The sequence below is a fragment of the Myodes glareolus genome, chromosome 19, assembly GCF_982192425.1.
Source record: "Myodes glareolus chromosome 19, mMyoGla1.1, whole genome shotgun sequence".
Taxonomy (NCBI): Eukaryota; Metazoa; Chordata; class Mammalia; order Rodentia; family Cricetidae; genus Myodes; species Myodes glareolus.
In genome coordinates, this window is record NC_142044.1 from 39,948,989 (window position 1) to 39,962,806 (window position 13,818).

At 46.4% G+C, this 13,818-nt stretch overlaps 1 protein-coding gene across 2 annotated transcripts in view; it reads left to right on the forward strand.

Annotated features, from left to right (window-relative positions):
- Nucleotides 1-13,818, forward strand: part of Mrtfa (myocardin related transcription factor A) — a 178,790-nt gene that overhangs the window by 144,898 nt on the left and 20,074 nt on the right. For both annotated transcript variants that reach the window (XM_048454715.3, XM_048454714.3), the window contains one exon: nt 1,838-1,903. In XM_048454715.3, coding sequence (XP_048310672.2) covers nt 1,897-1,903 — 7 coding nt within the window. In that variant the 5' untranslated portion in view covers nt 1,838-1,896. The remainder of the gene's footprint in view (nt 1-1,837; nt 1,904-13,818) is intronic.

A 13,818-nucleotide genomic window follows, 5' to 3' on the forward strand; every position in this document is an offset into this window, starting at 1 on the left:
TTATCTCAGCAGAGCTCACTTGCAGAAAACCCTGGGAAAACAAAGTTAGGAGTTCAGGTTATGACATCAGTGTTTGGGTTTAAATCCTGCTCCACCCCTTATTAGTGAGACAAATTTGGCTGATTAATCTCTGTAGGCCTCACTTTGCTAACCTGTAAAATGGGTTAAGTAATAACCATCTTCTTATGGATCTTATGAAAATGAAGTGATTTTAAAACATAAGAGTACTGGGAAATTAATCCCAGCACTCAGGAGACAGATACAGGCAGATCTCTGTGAGTTCAAGGCCAGTCTGGTCCACAGAACTAGTTCCAGGACAGCCAGGGCTATTACATGGAAAAACCTTGTCTTGAAAAACAAACAAACAAAAAAACAAAACAAAAAAATAACATTTCTTTGCTTTGTTTTTTCTTTTTAGAGACAGACTTCTACTGTATAACCATAAGTTGATATAGAATTTGTAGCAGTCCTTTGCCTCAGCGTCCGAGGGCTGGGATTATAGTTATGAGCCACTGTACTCAACTTAATAAGACCTTTTTTTTTTTAACTTCAAGGAATTTATAAACTAGCAGGGGTAAGGTAACTACACACAGCAGAAGTACACAGGTAGCAAGTGGCTTAGGTGACCCAGAGTAATTCTGAATGTAGAGAATACCAAATGAAGAAAGTGAGCATTTTCAAGCAAAAATGAAATTTAAAGATGAAGAAAGGTCTGTGATAATCAAGGAAGAGTAAGACTTAACCCCGCTGGGGTGTGTCACGCTAGGGGAGGACAGCTTGCAAGTCACGCTGGCAGCCTGGGAACGTGGTGAAATTAGGGCAGTTTCTGAGGAGGCAGAATTGCTGAAGAGGGTTCAGACATTGCTAGTGCTGGGGAGGGAAAAGAGCTTGGGACAGAAATTAGAGTTTTAAGAGAAATATAAGTTCTGTTTTGTACCCATGACTTTGAGACATAGGCAACAGCCTAGTCATTGTTCCTTTATCCTTGGAGGCCTCTAAAAACTGCTGTGCAGAGAAGGCCCCTGCAAGCACCACCAGCTCCAGAAAAGGAGGTTTGCTTTGTCTGCGGGACCCTCCTGCCCTCCCTGGACTTTCCTTGGTCTGTGCTAGCAGTTTTTCTGAATAGAGATGATTGATGCTTAATTTAATAAAGCCCCCTGCTGTTTCATTAAGCAGTGTTGCAGAATGGAGTGCGGAGAGAGACACCTGTCTTTCTCCACCGGCCCGGATGTGCGTTGAGTCATATAGTTTGGTTGTCTCATCTCAACAGAGAAAGAAAGGCCCTGATGAAAATGAAGAAAAATAACAGAACCATGTTAGTGGCAGGATATGTTCTAGTCTAGAGGAACAGTGCATGGTGAAAATAGCCCTAATTTTTAGACCCGAAAGAAAAGTTTTAGAAATATGTGGCTCCCCGGTCTCTGTGAGGCAGCACTTGTTCAGCATGTCCGTGTGTGAACATCTGCCGACAACCTGCACAGCGACCGGGAAGCTCTTCGTGCTGGGTGCTGGCCCGTGGTACTTTCCTTCAGCTTAGAATTGGTGTTTTCAGTCCCAAGAGGAAGGCTGAGACCTGTAGGTTTTAAGCAAGAGGCAAGACTGGTAGTTTGTGGATTGTTATCGCCCTGCAAGACCCTTCGCAACTTCCTCTTGCCGCCCACAGCAGAATGCGGAAACCCTTGCTGTCAGGCCACTTCTGCAGTTACACACAGTTGCAGTTTGGGATCCTCCTTTTACACTATAGCTTATTTTTTGGACGTTCTCTGCATTTGAAAATGTGTCTGCTATGGTGGAATGGCTGACTGACTTCACCTGTCTTCTCTTTGCTGCCATGCAGTGCTGCAGTTGAAGCTCCAGCAGCGGCGGACCCGAGAGGAGCTGGTGAGCCAAGGGATCATGCCGCGTAAGTGTCTCTCTCTCAACATTTGTACGCTTGCTCTTTGTGTTGGAGTGGCTCCTGTGTGGCACAGGAGCGTGTAACAGCAAAGGCCACGGGTTTATTTTTCAGTCGTACCTGCCTCTTACTTTCCCATCAGTTATTGGTAACTGGGTCATCCATCACCCAGATTCATCACGTCCAGTGAAACAAACAGTGTTAGGCTTCGAGGGGGTCAGCAGATAGTCCTTTGCTTTGTAACTGTAACTTTCATGGGCATTACAGCTTCCCTTCCTGAGAGGGGCAGGCGCCGTTCTGCTGGTGTACACTTTACCTCCATGCTCAGGCACTGGCGAGAGAAATCTGTTTTCTATTGCGGACAGGTTTGTCAGTGGACTACAGTTTATTTTAGAGAGATCCTGAGGTACCCATGGAGGTATGGGTGTGTGCATGCCTGAATGCCGCTGTTGGTGAGCTGCCATCACTGTCCCCGTGGCTGCATCCCTTGGGGGAGAAATGAAACCAAACCTTAGAATTTGTTAGAAACAAGAAAGCCTGCTTTGACTACTAAGAACATTGTAGGTAGTGAAGGCTGGGGCCAGCGGTCTTGATGTTTTGACATTTCTTTACTGAGTTCTCAGCAGATTGATGGGGTCCCTCCCCTAGTGGTATGTCATCACCACTGGGTTCCACCCTGAAGAAGATAACATACACATGTGCATGAACAGGCATGTGCATGCACGTGTGTGCGCACGCGCACACACACACATGCCTACACACATCAGCAACATCTGCTTTCATGGGAAAACTGGGCTTCACCTCACTTTGGTGCTTACTCCCCTGCTGCCATGGTACCCATGTTGTCAGTCACTCGTTCAAAGTAGTAATGTGTGCAGTTGATAGTGCAAGATAAATCTGCCCCTGCTTTCAGAAGATTTATGGTTAGAAAGCAAGGGAAATGGAGACAAATGAAGAAGATAATTTAAGAACCTGTTTTGTGCTGTGTATAATTTACCTGGTGGATCTGTTAACAGCAACAGGAAAAAATTGGAGTCGCCAAGAAACCTGGTGTGGTAGCACATTCCTTTAATTCCATTATTTGGGAGACTGAGGCAGAAGGAGTTCAAGGGCAGAGAGAATTATACTGTGAGACCATTTTAAAACCCCAAAACATGAAACAGGAAAGGAATATCAAATAAGCCAGTGTCTGGAGTATGATGAACCAGGAGTTAGGGTGCTCTGAGAAGAGTTAGGGAGCTCTGAGAGGAGTTAGGGTGCTCTGAGCACAGTAGGAAGCCACTGCAGGTTCTGAACAACTGAGGACAGTGTTTGACTCCATCATGGTGTTAATCTTTCTTTTCACTGCACTTTACTGTGGTCTGATTGACCTGTTGTTCGTTGTAGTCTGTGATCCTCCAGAGAAGGGTTCCAACCCCAGCCTCAGTCTCAGGGTTCTGCAGTAGATTGGCAGTGTTCCTGGTAGGCAGTAATCTGTGTGTTTTATAGAACATTCCAGAACTGCCAGTCTGCAGACCTCATCAAGAAGCAAGCCTCATCTGCTTACTGCTTCATGAAGGGCATCTAAGTTTATGTCTGCTTTGTACCTAAGATGGTTTTAGACAACATTAAAATGAAAGAAACACAAGGCCCTCATACATGCCCTCCAGACATGAAACAACCAAAGTCTGGGTTGCTACAGTCTACCCAGTGCACATCCACATGGGGTGGCTGCGGGTGCATCACTAGTTTGAGAGCCTTGTTCTCAGGATCAGCAGTAAGTTTGGGATCCAGAGGTTGTGAGGAGTGGGCTTCTCACATTCTTCTTCCTGACTTTCATGTGCTGCTGGGGATCATCTGGGTAGAACTGACCAGCCACAACTTCCTTGCTTTAGCGTGGTGCTCAGAAACTGTAGGTGTCTGTGTGTCCCTCCACCTTCCAGAACTGTCCGTGTGTCCCCCCATCTTCCTGAACTCTTAGAGAAAGTCACTTACTCGTGTTCCTTGTCCCCCAGTACCTGGCCCTAGGTGAATAAAGACAGCTGATTGCAGAATGGTGTGTGTGTAGAAAAAAAACTAGCAAACGGGCTAGAATTCTGGTCACAGTGTTTGAAATAACCTCAATAAACTCTCCCATCTTACTGGGAGCCCACGGCCTCCAGCTGTCTTGGAGTCAAACTGCATGCTTGGGTGTGCCTGTCCCATGAATTGGGAATGCTCACCTCTCCATGGCCTTCAGAGTGCCTCCCCACCACCACCAGGAGCTTTCCTGTAGACAGTGCTCATTTCCAGCTTCTTTGGGGAGGAAATGGGAGCAGAAAAGATGGTGAGAGAGAAAGCTGAAGCCTAGAAGAGTTCAGGTGTGAGAGTCCCTTCTCACCAGTGTGGAGGAATGCAGGGTTAGACCCCAGGTTCCCAAGGAGACTAGCCTGCAGTGGTGGGTGACCTTACCTCAGCGTCACCTGGCGGTCCCCAGCATCCCCTCCCACCGTCGCCCCTTCACCACTGCATACTGCTTTCTTCACCTCCAGTGCAAACCTTTTAAGGGAAGCACAGGCAGTGCCAGCAGGCAAACTGAAAGTAACAGCTCTTTGAAGTGTCCACTTAGAGTCCATTGATTGGCCTGAGATGTTCCCAGAGTCCTTACATCTAAGTTTGTTGTACAACTGAGGAGGAAGGGCAGGTAAGCCAAGGCAGAGAAAGGACAGGGTTTTGTGGCTGTGTTTTATTTCTGGTTTATACCTTAAATCTTTTCATCCAGTTTCTTCCCCCCCCCCCACTTATGACTGTGGGAAGGAAGATCAGCCTAGCTTACCCCAGAACCCTCATTCACGGTCCCACGTAGGATGGACTGCTTGATTCAGCTCAGTCATCAAATCTGCAGGACGTGATGTGCTCCCATGGCTCCTTTCCCATTACGGTTGTTCTTGTTCTGTGTGCTGTTAGGCATTGGGAGTGGCCTTCTCATGGATTTAGGGGATTAAAGTCTTCTAGTTCCCACATACCTTCCTCTGTGGTTCATGTGTCTCCACTGTGGGTATGGAGCTAGTTTCTGCTGTGTTCTGAACAACATCATTTCCCAGTATCCTTTGTTCTCATTATGTAAACATGTCTCAAATATAACACCACTTAAGACCCATCAAATGCAGAGTGCCAAAAAATGGGGCCCATGCAGTCTTGGCTCTGAACTTTCTCTAGTGCTTTCTGAGGAAAAGGGAGGGAAAATGGCGCCTGCAGGAAGCAAGCAGGTCTTTCAGTCCAGAGCAAAGTCAGAGATAGAAACAGTGTTCTGACAGGGCCAGCTGTGCAGCTGTACAGAACCGTTTAAGAAGGCGAGTGTGGACGTTGTCCTGAGCAAGCAAATGAGAAGGAACTCCTGTGATTCCCTGGATGTGAGAGTAGAGCCACAGTGTTTTTTTTTTTTTTTTTTTTTTCTTCCTTCTTGGCCTGTTCCACCGAGACTCCTTGACAGCGAGCAAAGAGCAGGAGCATTTCTGGTGCTGCAGCCAACCTGTTCATCCGTCATCACAGGCTGATCCAGAGCAACCATGACACCTCAGCACATAAGTGGAGAAATAAATCTTTGTCCTTGAAGTGCTCTGGGAGCTTGGCTTGGTCCTCTTGAGCTTGTCTTTTTAATTCCTTCAAGTCCTCCTTCCCTCTCTTCCTTCCTCCTTTCCTTCTCTTTTGTTTGTGGGTACTGGAAATCAAACCCAGGTCCTCATATGCTGGATAAATGCTCTTCCCCCAAGCTCTATCCAAGCTATACCATGTCCTTTCATTTATTTTTCTTACTGTATGTGTGTGTGGGGGGGTGAGTTTATGTATGTGTACATGTGTGGTTCTCTATGTATATGTGTGTATATATGTATGTGTCTGTGTGTATGTTTCAGGAGTCACTTCTCTCCCTTCATTCAAATCCCAGGAATTAAACTTAGGTCATCAAGCTTGGCAACAAGCACATTTACCTGCAAAGCTATCTCAAACCATGTCGTTATATTTAAATGGTGTTCCCCTGTGTCTACCACTGCCACCAGTGACTGTTATGGCTGACTGGTTAGGAGAATTCAGAGTGTATGAGGGCAGCTAGTTAGTGCCATCCAAAGGCCTCCTCTCCTGATGTGCTCATACACATGGGCAGAAGAGTAACTGGTTCTGCCAGTTGATTAGGAATGGTTTGCAGGTCTGCGTGTAAACCCTACGTGTCTCATGCTGACCCTGCAAAAGAATGGCTGAGAGCAGTGGGTTCCTAAAGCCCTAAATAGACTGACCCAGCTTCATTCCACCCCTCCAGTTCTGCAGTCTGACCTTGTTGCCCATCTTGCGGTTAGGGTGTTGGCCACCTAGTCTACACAGAGACAGTGCCCACCCACAGCCTCTCTAAGTGGCCGTTTTGTTAGGCCCCAGTGCTTGCTGAAGCTTTCCTGTTCATCTGACCCAGAAGAGATGTCTTACTTTGACAAAAGGTTACATGTCACTCTGTGAAGCATTGGGTGTTATTACTACATTTCCTTTTCCACTCAAGTTAAATTCTTCTTTAACTTGGATTGGGGGAGGGTAGACTGAACCAAACCTTGTTACACTCGGTGTGCACTCGGTGCTGATGAACTACCTTTGTTTCCTACTAAAGATTAAGGTGACAAAAGAAAGTTGTAGGTCTCTGGGAAATGTTTGTTTATTTAAAGGTGTACGTGTTTTTTACATTTATTTATTTTACTATGTATTGCTTTACATGCATGTATGTAAGTGGACCACATGCATGCCTGGTGCTCACAAAGGTCAGAAGAAAGCACCAGGATTCCCTGACAGGCAGTTGTGAATGGCCATGTGGGTGCTGGGAATCAAACCAGAGTCCTCTGCAAAAAGAGCAAATGCTCTTAATGCCAAATCACCAGCCTGAAAATGTTGTTTGTTTTTAGCGAAGGATGACATTATCAGGGATGTTATGTCTCAGTAACATCCTGAGTGCATGTCTTAGTAACATGTCTTAGTGCCTTCATGTCAGATCAAGGAGGGACAAACCCTTGTCTTAGGCTTCCATTGTCTTCATTTGCTCAAGTCCATCTGGAAGTTGCTAGGTCTGTGTATTAGTCTGAATTACTACTCCTGTTAACTAGTGGTTTGGCCAAGATCTACTCTTTCCAAAAGGAACTTAAAATACACCCCACCCCCAACACACCTTTGCCAATTCTAGTTCTGGCTGCCCCAGGCTCCACCTACCTCCAGACACTTGCCCTGAGAGCCCAGCACAACCCATCTGCTCTTTCAGACGGAGATTTTCCTGTTCTTTTGTTGTCTCCCCATCCTTTCCTCTCCCTTCCTCCCTTCCTCCTCCAGCTCCTCTTCATCTTCCTGGTTAAAGCAGAGACCCCCATGGGTTAATGTATCCTTTCCACAGAAATGTGGAAATGTTTAACTGTAGTTGCAGCTCTGATTTTTGTGGGGTTTTTCTTGTTTTGTTTTTATAAACACTGGTAAAATGTGTATTTCTGGAATGAGTTGGACTGGTCCCTAGATTTGAAGTCCAGAGAAAATTGTGTTAGGCATGTGGGCATGTGGACCCTGGAATGCTTTCCTTTGTCTCAGGAAGGCCGACTGGGCCCATGACTCCTGGGGGTTTCATGTTGCACTCTTGATGGACATCAGAGTCCTTGTCTCTCTTCTGCTGTCCCAGTGTGTGTGTGCCTCAGTGAACAGTGACTGGCATAGAACCTCCTCCTCAGGCCCATTGCTCACAAGCCCTAAAATAGGAGTGTGGAGCTCACTATGTGTTGTGCCTGGATCTAAACAGAAAACCAAGGACAAGCTTTGTTGAGCAGGGTAGAGTCATTACTATTAGCATTGATTTATTGATCAGGCATAGTAGCACACGCCTTTAATCCCAGCACTTGGGAGGCAGAGGCAGGTAGCTCTCTGCGAGTTAGAGGCCAGCCTGGTCTACAAAGCAAGTTCCAGGGTAGTCATAGCTATGTAGAGAGACCTGTCTCAAAAACAAAACAAAAATTATTTATTGTGTGTGAATGAGTGTATGTGGGTGGGTGGGTTTGTTTGTGTCACAGGGTGGTTAGGCGGAGAGGTTGGAAGACTTGAGGGAGTTGGTTCTCTCCTACCATGTGTGTTCCAAGGATCAGGCTCTGGTCGTCTGGTTTAGCAGCAATTGCCATTTCCTGACAGACCATCTCTTTGTTTTGTGAAAGATGGCACTAACATGTAACTTTGGCTTACAAATTGCTGTGTGACCAGGTTGGCCTCAGACTTGTAAAGATCTGCCTGCCTCTGCCTCCCTACTGCTGGGATCAAAGGTGTGTGCTGTCATGATGGGCTTCCAAGTAATCTTTTCGATGGAGAGTTTATACAATTTTATTATCTTTTCAAAACAACAGGAAGGTAGTTGCTCTCCACAATTTGTTCTTATTATCTGAGATGTGCACATATAAAGGACAGAATTCTGCAAGGTGATAAGTGAGCAGGGTACAGTGATGCACGCCTGGTCTGCGAATGCACCCCAGGTCAGTCTGGAGCGCATCTGAGAACCTGTCTCAACAAAAACCCGGAAGACAGTAAAGGATACAGAGGAGATTGTGAGTCCGTCAGGGTGGCTACTTTGCTAAATCTACAGCCCAACATCCTGAGGTCAAGGTTCATCCTCAGCACCACACATGGATGAAAGACAAAAATCTTGACGTGACAAATGGAGCCTGGTGCATCTGATAATGTGATGGCTTAGATTCTTCCGGAATAGGATATTCTCAGAAGGACAAAGATAATTTACAGCTTATCCAGATAGACAACTAAGGGATATTCAGAAAAAGTGGTCATTTTGGGGTGTCTTTCTGTGCCTGTGTCAGTGTGTTTTGAGGCTCCTTCCCAACGTTCGGATCATCTCTCTCAGCTTCCCAAATGCTTGCCATCATGCCTAAGTCTTTCTCTTTTTTCTTAACTGTTTTAGACTTTACCACGGAAGGGGGATGTGCTGGAAACATAGACCAGTCTGAAGTTTTTAGCTGCAGAATGCTGTGAAAGTCACATGTAAACACTAGTCGTAACCGTAAGGACATAGCACTCTTAAATAGTTGGCCATGCAGCTAGGGCTACACAGAGAAACCCTGTCTCTAAAAAACAAAACAAAGCAAGTTGGCTGTGGTGACATGTGCCTACAAACCTAGCCTGGGGAGGTGGTTCTGGAAGATCCCTGGGACTTGCTGGCCAGTCTAGCCCAGTCATCAAGATCGAGGTTTAACAAGAAACAGTTCTTAAGAAGGTAAAGGGCCAGCAAGATGTCTCATTGGGTAAAGGCACATCCTGACCACCTGTGTTTGTTCTCCAAGACCCACATGGTAGAAGCAGAGACACCCAGATAGTTGCCCTCTAACTTTTACACATGTGCCGTGATGTGTACATCGCTTCACAATACACAAAATATATAAAACATAAAAGAAAAAAGCTTTAAAAGGGGCCAGAGAGATGGCTGAGTGGTTCAGAGTGCTTACTGTTCCTGCCGAGGACCTGGGTTCAGTGTGCAGTGCTCACAGGCACTTCTGTCACTGTAACAAAAAACATGAAATAATCAATTTATGTTAGTTTTGCTCACAGTTTCTTTTAATGTATATATGTGTTTGCCTCCATGCATGTCTGCATCACATGTGTGCCTGGAACCCAGAAGGGCATCAGATCTCCTGGAACTGGAGGTACAATGGTTGTAAGCCACCAAGCCAGTGGTAGGAACCTAATCTGTGTCTTCTGCAAGAATAGCTACCGTCATGGTTTTTGAGATTGTAATACATGATTGACCAGCCTGTGGGGAGAGAGTACGCTGTGGTGAAGTCAAGTAAAACTGTGCAGTTCCTGCTGCGCAGTGAAATGCAGATATGTGCACAGTGAAGTACACATACATGTACAGTGAGGCGCACATATATGCACAGTGAAGTACACATACATGCACAGTGAAGCTGTTCACTTCATACAGCTGGGAAATGGAGAAAGGAAAGGGATGGGGGTGTCCCACTATCCTTATCTTTTTCAAAGCTGCACTGTCCTAAAGGGTTTATCACTTCCTGGTAGGAGCATGGGCTAAGGACTAAGTCTTTAACACATGGACCTCTGGGAAATACTCACAGATGCCTTAGCAACCAGATTCAAAGTGTTTGACCCTGGTGTTTTAACCCTCAGTGTACCATATCTTTGACATCTGTGTGTACTAGTCTGTATACCCCCTCCCCTAGCTTTGGCATTTCCCACCACTGGTGGATTGAGCAGCTGTACCTCAGATCTCTGCTTCCTGCATTCATCCTTTCTGTATGTGTGTATGGGTGAAGTATATGTGTGTGGAGACCCTGGGGTTACAAGCATGTACCACTGTATCTAGCCTATATATTTTTTTTCTAGAGGTTGAATTTATGTCTTCAGAAGACTTTACTGACTGAGCCATCTCTTGCACCCCTCTGTCTTCATTCTTAGTAGTTGGCTCTTGTGTTGGTTTGTCTGGGTGAGGGTGAGAGCCAAGTACCAAAACAAGGGTGGTGTCAAACCTGCATACCGAAACAGGATATGCGTTGAATGCTCATGACTTTTAGTTTGGATCTTGCTTGCCCTAGATGTGTGATCCCTTCTCTATTCAAGCTGTCTTCAGTTCTTGTGGACTTAGTTCTGGTTCTAGTTGTCATATTCAGTCCCTAGACCGTTGACAAGACTCTCTGATCAGTGGTCTTCATTGCAGATATTTTGGTAGGCTGAACACGGGGACAAAGAGTAGAGGTCGGGCACAGCCAGTGCTCAGCGTTGCTTTATGCACGAGCTGTTTCTTCCCAAAGAGCAGGCAGGGAGGAGACTGCAGCAGTAACAGTGCCTTAGTCTTAGCCCAGTTTAGCAGATGGCAGAATACTTTCACTTCGTTCAATGCTAATAATCACTGGGTGTGGTCGTAAGTGTAGCTGCTGTTTGTGGATGAGGACAGAAGCCTCAGAAGTCACATGACTTGCCCTTGCTCTTGCTGCCGCTTAGAAACAGAGACAGATCCAGCCCAGCTTTTCTGGCTCTAGACCTATTACTGATTCCTGAAGGAAACAGTTTATAGTGGTGCTTACCCACAGGAATTTTCAAGTCTGAAAGTAGTTGAAGGGGCTGGGGTGAGGCTCACATGGTAGAGTGCTTGCCTGCCATGCAAGAAGCCCTGGGTCCAGACCCCAGCAGCACATAAACCAGTGCGGTACACATACCTGTCATCCTAGCTCTCAGCAGATGGGGTGGGGCAGGAGCTCAAGACTGAGCGTCCTCTGCTACATAAGCAAAGGAAGAGGATTCACTTGAAACAAACAGCATCCAGTTGAAGTCCTGTGATTGATGAGGTCAGGAGGTCACATTTGGGGAGATAGCGGTGAGAGTGACTGTCACTAGCGACCTTCCAGGTCCATGCCTACCTACCATTTTGGGAGGCTGGAAGTCTCTAAGACAGCTTTCTGCTTCCGTCATGATACCATGTGTTAAATCATGGGTGTTTAGTTTCTTCTGTGCTATGGATGCTTCTCAAAGAATATTGCATATTCCCTGACTGGACAGCTGTCCAGGCAGGCACCCCCAATTCATTACACAGTTTCTAGACCCCTAGAATTGCTCCAGTGGGTTTACCTTGCCCTGGAGTGAACCTCCTCTGCCTGAGTGTAGAATCCCAGAATCATCTCCTTGATGCTCATGCCAGCCCTTGACCTGTCAGCGGCGTGACCAGCCTATGCCCTTCTGTAGGATGTGAGGCCCTTTCCTGCCTTTGTCTGGGCTTTGTGCTCTTCCCCTGCTGGGAGAACACCCAGGTGTGATGATCACACTGCAATCCTGTCGGCAGGAGGTAGGATCGGCTCAGCAAGACTAGGGCCTAGCCCAGGTCTGAGGGAAACAGCAGAAAGCCTGATTTATTTGTCAGTACTTTGTTCGGATCCAGTCCAGGACTTCACATGTGCTCGACTCTGCTGCCGAGCTCCCCCACCCAGCCTGGATCTTTGACTCCCAGGAATATAGCTCCAGAAATTAGAACTCCTTAGCCATGAAGTCAGCAGAGTTGAAATGTCAACCTTGGCAATCAGTGGGCTGGCAGATGGCCCTCATATCCCAGAGCTGAAAACTCAAAGCAGACTGTTGAGAAAGTTCGTGAAGTCCTTCGGCATGTCACTCGGGCGTGGAGAATGAGTGTATTTGAAACACCACTTTCTTGCTTCTTTTTGTCCTTTGGACTAGTGAAATAATGATTTTCAAGTTTTTGTGGTACTAAAATTGCCAAACCACCAAAGGTAAGAGTTCTTGGAGCCCAGGATTCTAAAGGTCCTTGAATTCTGCCAGAATGCCCTTATCTTGAACCATACTTGGGGAAATTCATGGTTTCTGACATTTCCTTCATGGAGAATATTGCTGCTCTGTTCTCCCCCAAGTGGAAGTAGAGCACTTCCACTTTCACTGTTCAGATGATTAAAGACTTGATGGCAGCTGCTGCATGTGAGCTAGCGAGCCTCCCTTCTCAGAGAGGGAAAGCTGCCTTATCTGCCTCTCATTGCCTTGTGTAGTAGGAGTATGAACAGGGAAGTCTCCAGAGCTGGGTCCGGCTTACTCTGGGAGCGGTTTGGTTATCCACTGACTCCTTTTCCTCCATGTGACTTCTTCAAGAAAGGGAGAAGAAATAAAATAGGAGCCTGTGACTAAAGCTGAAGTCCTCCTTCTGTCTGTTATTATTATCACTTAGAGAAAGTGATGACGCCATAGAAAACCATAGCTAGAGCTCTTAGGGAGAAAGGGCATTTAGCTGACAGTCCCAAACTAGTCACCATTGTTTGTGATCGAAGCCCAAAGCAGCGAGTCACGCCGAATCCACAGTCATGAAGCAGAGAGGAGTTCCTTCATGCTTGCATTCCTGTGCTCAGCTCACTCTCTCCACTCTGAGACTCACAGCTCAGGATCCCCTGCCTTCCCACCTCAGCTAGCATGACCAGGATACCGCATGCCCCACAGATGTGCCCACAGGCCAACCTGTTTTACACAGCCTCTCACTAAGATTTCTCTTTCAAGGGATTCTAGATTGTTCCAAGTTAACAATACTAACCACTAGGACTTAGGAGATGTCTTAGTGGATGAAGGCACTTGCCACCCAAGTCTGATGACCTGGGACTCACAGGGTAGAAGGAGCAAACTGATACACACAGAAAATTTTAAAAATGTAGTTTTTAAGAATAAAAATTAAAGTTGGGTGGTGGTGGTGCTTGCTTTTAATCCCAGCTCTCAGGAGGCAGAGGCAGATGGGTCTCTGAGTTTGAGGCCAGCCAGGTCTACAGAGCAAGTTCCAGGAAAATCCTACACAAAGAAACCCTGTCTCAAAGAAAAAAGAGAGAAGGAAGGAAGAAAGAATAAAAAATTAAAGGGGCTGGAGAAAAGGACCTGGGTTCAACTTCCAGCACTTTGATTGGCAGCTCACAACCATCTGTTAGGAGTTCCAGGGATACTATGCCCTCTTCTGGCCTCTGAGAGCACTGCATGCACATGGTGCACAGACATACATACAGTTACACCCATAAACATACAAATTAAAAACCTCACCATCACAACTAGCAAGAAAGGCTGGCTGTGGAAGATCTGCTAATGTGTGAGTTACCACGTGCCTCTCCGAGTACAGAGCTTTCAGTCACCATCTGTAGAGAGACCCAGGCCCACAAGTGCACAGACAGACACAGGGTGGGTGGGTCTGTGGGGAATGAGGAATTGGGCTTGCTGACTAAGAACGAGAAGTTTTTCCAGAAATTCCTGGCCAGTCCTAGAAGGCTTACTTGCCCAAAATGCTTAAGTAAATCTGGTACTGGTTCCAGAAGGTGCTAGTTTGATGCTTCAGCTCAGGAACACAACCTTGTAGTCACCTTGAACACAGCGCCAAGTCCTCCTTTAAAAAATGCTCAGACGGTATTTTCTTGGGAAAA